This window comes from Micromesistius poutassou (genome assembly GCF_964030765.1).
Source record: "Micromesistius poutassou genome assembly, chromosome: 9".
Lineage (NCBI taxonomy): Eukaryota > Metazoa > Chordata > Actinopteri > Gadiformes > Gadidae > Micromesistius > Micromesistius poutassou.
The window spans coordinates 19,060,242-19,066,241 of NC_140279.1; the positions used below are offsets into that span (position 1 = coordinate 19,060,242).

At 44.2% G+C, this 6,000-nt stretch overlaps 1 protein-coding gene across 1 annotated transcript in view; it reads right to left on the reverse strand.

The window, feature by feature from the left end:
- LOC311353146 (microtubule-associated serine/threonine-protein kinase 3-like) overlaps positions 1-5,659 on the reverse strand; it is a gene marked incomplete at its 3' end in the record, with an annotated part of 56,709 nt that extends 51,050 nt beyond the window's left edge. Inside the window, exons 1-2 of the mRNA XM_084472968.1 lie at positions 5,517-5,659; positions 3,474-3,563 (exon numbers count right to left, since the gene is read on the reverse strand). Coding sequence (XP_084329094.1) covers positions 3,474-3,563; positions 5,517-5,563 — 137 coding nt within the window. The 5' untranslated portion in view covers positions 5,564-5,659. The remainder of the gene's footprint in view (positions 1-3,473; positions 3,564-5,516) is intronic.
- Positions 5,660-6,000: the final 341 nt, after the last annotated feature.

The following is a 6,000-nucleotide window of genomic DNA, read 5'->3' on the forward strand; positions in this document are numbered from 1 at the left end:
CGTCATAAATTTGGACTTGTTCTGTTTTGGCCGTGGAGCCCAGTGACTTGGATCCGACATGGTAGCGTCTTTTTCTTTCTCACACAGAGAGGCTCGGCAGCTTAATTCCTATAACCGGCAAGGGGATTTTAAGAAATACAACTGGGTGTTGTATATCGATACTCCAGACAGTGCCTCCATCGTGTCTTTTGTGCTTGTATGTAAAGTCGTGTGTGAGAGTAGCTAGACAACTTGTCCGTCTGCTCGCGTCCTCTTCCAGCCAACTCCACCACCAGAGACGATCCACGGCGTAACCAACATGATCTTCTTCCAAAGGCCCCCCCTTAGTCTCGGCTAAAACCAAAACCACAACCCCATGGATGAATGTGAGACGCGGTGCAACTCGGAAACACGGCAGCACGGTTAATATTTGGCTCCAGATTCTGCTGTGCTGCGACTCCGTGTGACGAAGCTGTAGACGTCTCTGGGTCGTACCACTATCCGGTAGAAAGAGAGGCATCCTCCCATCCCCCACACTTATCCACAGTGGTACATTCCAAAATGAGATATTTATTTGGACGTCTATGTCATCAACTAAAGTTGTGGGGGATACAAAACGAGTGTTTACTTGTAAAATGGATAGTCGAATGACTTTTGAAAGGGGGACGATGATAGAGATGGAATATAATATTATCATATTAGTAAATTGTAGTAGTAGCAGCATGTTATGGGCTAGGGGCAATAGTAAGCGCCAAAATGATGGATTCAGATGACTTGACTCTGAATCCAATATATTAGGCTTGCCTACTCTAATATTATCTAAACTAGTAGTAGAAGTAGTAGTAGTATTAGTTCTAGCCTAGAAGTAGTAGTGTCGTTAGTTCTGTATAACAAATAATGGAGAAATCATGTCTCCATTATATGTCTTTCAGATGATGTCAGACACAGCACATATTAGTAGTATTTACATTGCATTAGCCTCAATTCTGTAGTCAAATGTAAGGGTGTCTTGAAAGACTGCTAACTTACGTGGATGTAAAATAAGTCATTCAAAGTTCCATATCTTAGGTAAGACTCTGGCAGTCTTGCCTAAGATATGCCAGTGTGCAAGTGTGTGCAAGATATGCAAGTGTGCAGTGAAAATATTTTGTAACAATAATATTGTGTGTCAAGGCTGTGTGTGTGTGTGGGGGGGGGGGGGGGTGGGTATGTGTTAATGTGTCTGACTGGTAAATAGTGTGGAGAGAGAGAGACAGAGAAAGTCCGGACAGTCCTCGTTTGATGTTGCCCAATAAACGTGCACGCCGCTGCCAAATACACATGCACATCCCCAGGTGTGGCCTATCTACCTACCTGCAAAACACTGGTTTTACACATGCCTCTATGTCTTAATGGATTAATTCTCAGAAGAGTTATTCTGGCTCTCTAAATAACTTGCACAGAGTGGCAGTGGTTGCTCCAGATGACTTTGGAATCAGGCTAGCCTACTCTAGTATTATCAAGAATCAAGTCCGTTCAGTAGTAGTAGTTACCTAGTAATAGTAGTAGTAGTATCATTTGTACTACATAATAAATAGTTGTTGAATATCTACATTATTTTCCTTTTTATGACCCGGACCAGCCCAACCGTTGTTAAGACCACAGACGATGTGATATACCGCACCTACAAAATAGTACTATTTCAATGCATTAGCTTACATTTTGTAGACAAAATAAAGGGGGTCTTCAAAGAGTGATAACTTAAGTGGATGTAAAATATGAAGTCATAAAGTTTCATATCTTAGGTAAGATGCTGGCCTTCTATTAGCAAGTGTGCAGTGAAAGATGTTGTGTAATAATAATATTGTGTGTAAAGGCTGTGTGTCCATTTGGGCATGCACAGATATGGCTTGCCTACCTGGTAAACTCTGTTTCACCCATGCTTGTCCATCACAGTGGACTGTTACTCACAAGGGTTTTTCTGGCTCACTAATTAACACGCTCCCTGTGAAATGAAAGACTGCAATGCCTGCTCAGTGCTCGCTCTTTCCACAACAGAGAGGCGTCGTCAGAGCATGAGCAACGAGAATGTCCATGCTATCATCCACTTTACATTAGAACGGATACTGGGATACTGCCTTTCTATTTCTACGCAAATAGAAGTGGAAGTTAATCTTTGTAGTAGAATACTGTTTATCCATCCATCCAACCATTAATATATCCGTCCATTTAACTATCTGTCTATCTGTCATAAATTCTTTCAGCTTGTTGGATATGGATCGATATGCAAATGTATATCCAAAATCCTTACATAAGCACATCCCTAAGTAAAGTTAGCGTGAAATCCGAAAATGCACAGAAAAGTGTGTGTTGTGAATGAATGATGAAGTCAGATTTATTCCAAAATATGGATTGCAATGATTAAATTACTGCAAACCAGTGTCTTTTTTAATGAGCAAAGTGTAAATGCCGCTATTTAAAAGCACTCCAGCAGTGTTAATTGCATGCTTTAGGTGAAGTAATACACTTTTATTACATTCAACGGTAGCTCTACACATTAGTTCTGAGCTTGCTCCGGCAGTTTATTGCGTTTTCTTCCCTTACTATATGATGTTGTGCCTCAATCTATCACTTCTCACACACACACATGCACACACGCACACACACACACACGCACATGCACACACACACACATACACACATACACAAACGCACACACATGCATACACACATGTGCACCCACTGGATGCATCTGCTTGTGCTGGCAGTATCGCCTACCTCCGCAGCACCCAGCATTGTTGCCAAGCAACCCACACAGAGTAAGAGACACAACTTATAAGTGGTAGGACTTCCATTCGCTAAAGAAAAAGACAGGGCAAGGAAAAATAACAACAACTGACAAGTTTTCATCTTCCGAAGTGTTTAAACTTTTCGATTATTTCAGACAGTAAAGGGGCTATAGGTAAGATTCAAGAGTTATAATTGCAGTGAGTGTCATTTGTTAGAAATGCCCTATAGTCATCTGTCAGCTATTAGGGAGTGAAATGCTCTGTGAGACTATCTGGGTGAATGTGCATGAGAGATTTAGATTTTTGACCACTCCCGGCTCCTTTCGGCCCCATCAGGGCATTACTTCCCCGATTGGTTTGGGGAATCCATCTCGCCTGTCAATCACAGGTGCATGAATGCAACCCCTCTCAATAGGGGAGAAATATAAGGAAGGAGGGAGCCATTTTTACTCTTTTCAACGCTGTAATCTCCCCTACAGCAGCTTTAAATACACTAGCATGGACGATTAAGACCAATCCATTTTATGATATAACAATAATCTGGAGGAATCTGGCCAAGAAAATACAGTCTGTATGGATAGATCTGTGATTGTTTGTGTAACCAATGACCTTGCCAAGGGATTCCCCTCTACACACCTATAGCCTGGCCTTCGGGGTCTCTGCTGGGAGGCCGTCCTGGCGTGACAGTGCAGTGGGTGGCAGGGCAGTGCTCGGTGCAGGTCTTACCTCCAGGGGTGAAGGGTTTGTAAGGGGCTGCAGGGGCTGCAGGGGCTGCAGGGGCTCAGGACAGTGGGGCTCTGGCATGTGGGTGACAAACTGTAAGGCAAGACACACGGGTCACATGATCACACACAAGGGTCACATGGGGTCAGTCTGCTCAGTCAGCGGCCATGCGGCGCTATGCTCGCTTATCACAACAACTAGTGTAAGCGGGGGGTGCCCCCCTCCCCCCATTGGTTACGGTTGCCTGGGCAGCCCCCTCCTATTGGCTCATGTTGCCAGGCAGTGTTGACAGGGTAAGGCACTTGGCAACTGTTTGTGTTCTTTCACATGCCAGACTTTATCTCATGCTCAGGTTTTGAAGAGAAGATTTGGTGACTTATGCGCAGTGCCATCCAGGAAGGCGGTTACACAAGATAAGGATGAAATAAAATGGAGTCTGAGGTTTAGTGATTACAGTATTTACGTCATATCCACAGCGAGTGAATGCTGAGCTAGCGCTGGTGCTGTTTCTTCTATTGATTTCCCAGTGTGGATCTAAGCTGTGCCTAGCGGGCTCCGTGCTACGGCTATTGTCTCTGTGCTGCAGAGGCTTCTGGGGGCAGAAACACAGCAACGACTACCCAGGCAGTAATGAAGCTGTTGTCATAGTAATGCAAGGAGGCGGGCTAAAGAAAATAAAGAAGAAAAAATCCTTGTGGAAAGAAACGGGACTCTATTGTTGGCTTGTATCTCATCATGTGCATCCCTCTTTCTATCGACTCTGAACTCTGTTAGGCGTCCCTTAATGCCCCGTCCATAACAATGCTGGAAAAGGTGATGATGATGTCATTGTGATATGATTGTGATTATATATGATCTAAAGTTTTATAAGATGCTGTTGGTGGGTCAGACGTTCAGCATATAAGCAACAAAAACGAAAACGACGAAGAAGAACTTTGTCTATGCTTCTGTTGGTTGGTCTAAATTAATTTTTACTGTGTGTAGTGGAACCCCCCCCCCCCACACACACACACACATCAACACAGGCATGCATGCACACACACAAACAATCACACACCCCGACCAGTATGCACACACACCAACACACACACACACACACACACACACACACACACACACACACACACACACACACACACACACACACACACACACACACAGAGGTTAATTTACAAACGCTACAACCAACATCCATCGATTCTGTTCAGATAGGGGGCCGTCCAAGGGGCCTACACACTGACAGAAGGTCCTGGAGATGGAAGATGGAAGCTCCTATGCTCCTATGGATGGAACCATAGTGGGCAGCTGTCAGCATCCCTATCTATCGCTACCTACTTGGTTCCTCTCTGGAGGAGACAGTGGGTGGATTCAAGGACCGTAGCAGCTGCCACATATCACTTGTTGGGAGACTAGGCTTAGCAATTACGAGAAAAAAAGAGTTGGAAATGTGAGGAGGATGTTGTGATTCACGGGGGAAATCAGGATGATAACTTGCAGACGTTTTAAAAAACACGTTGAATGGAGAATGGACAACAGAAAGGGGAACAGTGGGCGATTGCGAGTCTTGCGCTGAACTGGTATTAACTATTTTTTTGGAGTAACATGGAGGACATTTTCGGAAATTGCTGCAGACAACAGAGTCTGGAACGTAAAGGTCGTACACCTAATCAAACTGTATCTAATACTATCTCAGTATTATGGAAGCCAAGGGATGTATGTTATGAATGCAACACTTAAGATGAATGCAAATAAATGCACATATAACATAGGACTACTGGACGGGGTTGTTCAGAGCAGGCGTAGGCTAGGCCTATATAATTTCATCAAATAAACTTTCGTCAAAGTAAATGAACTGATAGGCAACATGAAGACCAACATTGTGTTGTTCTTATTTAGATAGGGTTAGTCGATGGTCACACTCCCACTTTCAACCCACAAAAACAAAGCATAGCGAATGATTTAGTAAACTGCTACATCTTCTTACATACGGCTAGGAACAACCCGATGATTCAAATGAATTAAAAACAACAACAAATCTCAACTTACTCCAGCGTCAGAGAGGGTATTTTCAGCTTGTCTCGTCTCGACTTCATACTTCCGACGCTCTCCACCACCGACACAATCTCGCGCGCCTCAGCGCAACGCAGGCAGCTGCACCTCCGAATCCGCGCTCATCTCCCCGTTTCAGGAACACGCGAGCGAGATCTAGACCAGCAGCACCATCGGGTTCTTCTCGCACATCTCCAAAATACCCCGTTGTAGTTTTTATGGTTGAACCCGTTTAAATGTGTGCTTGTGTCTGCTTGGACACCACAGAGCGACTGAGAGAGGTATAGTGTTGGATCACAGATCTGTGGCGCTGGGTGGGGGGGGGCTTAATTTCATGCCTCAATGTTGAGGAGAGTTCTACAAGTGTGGACACATCTCCACAAAATGTGTGTGATATGGTCGATGTTTCGTTTACGCACGGTTCAACACGTGTCAGTTCATGATGAAAAAAAAAAAAAGAGTAGGCCTAGGCTATGCATCA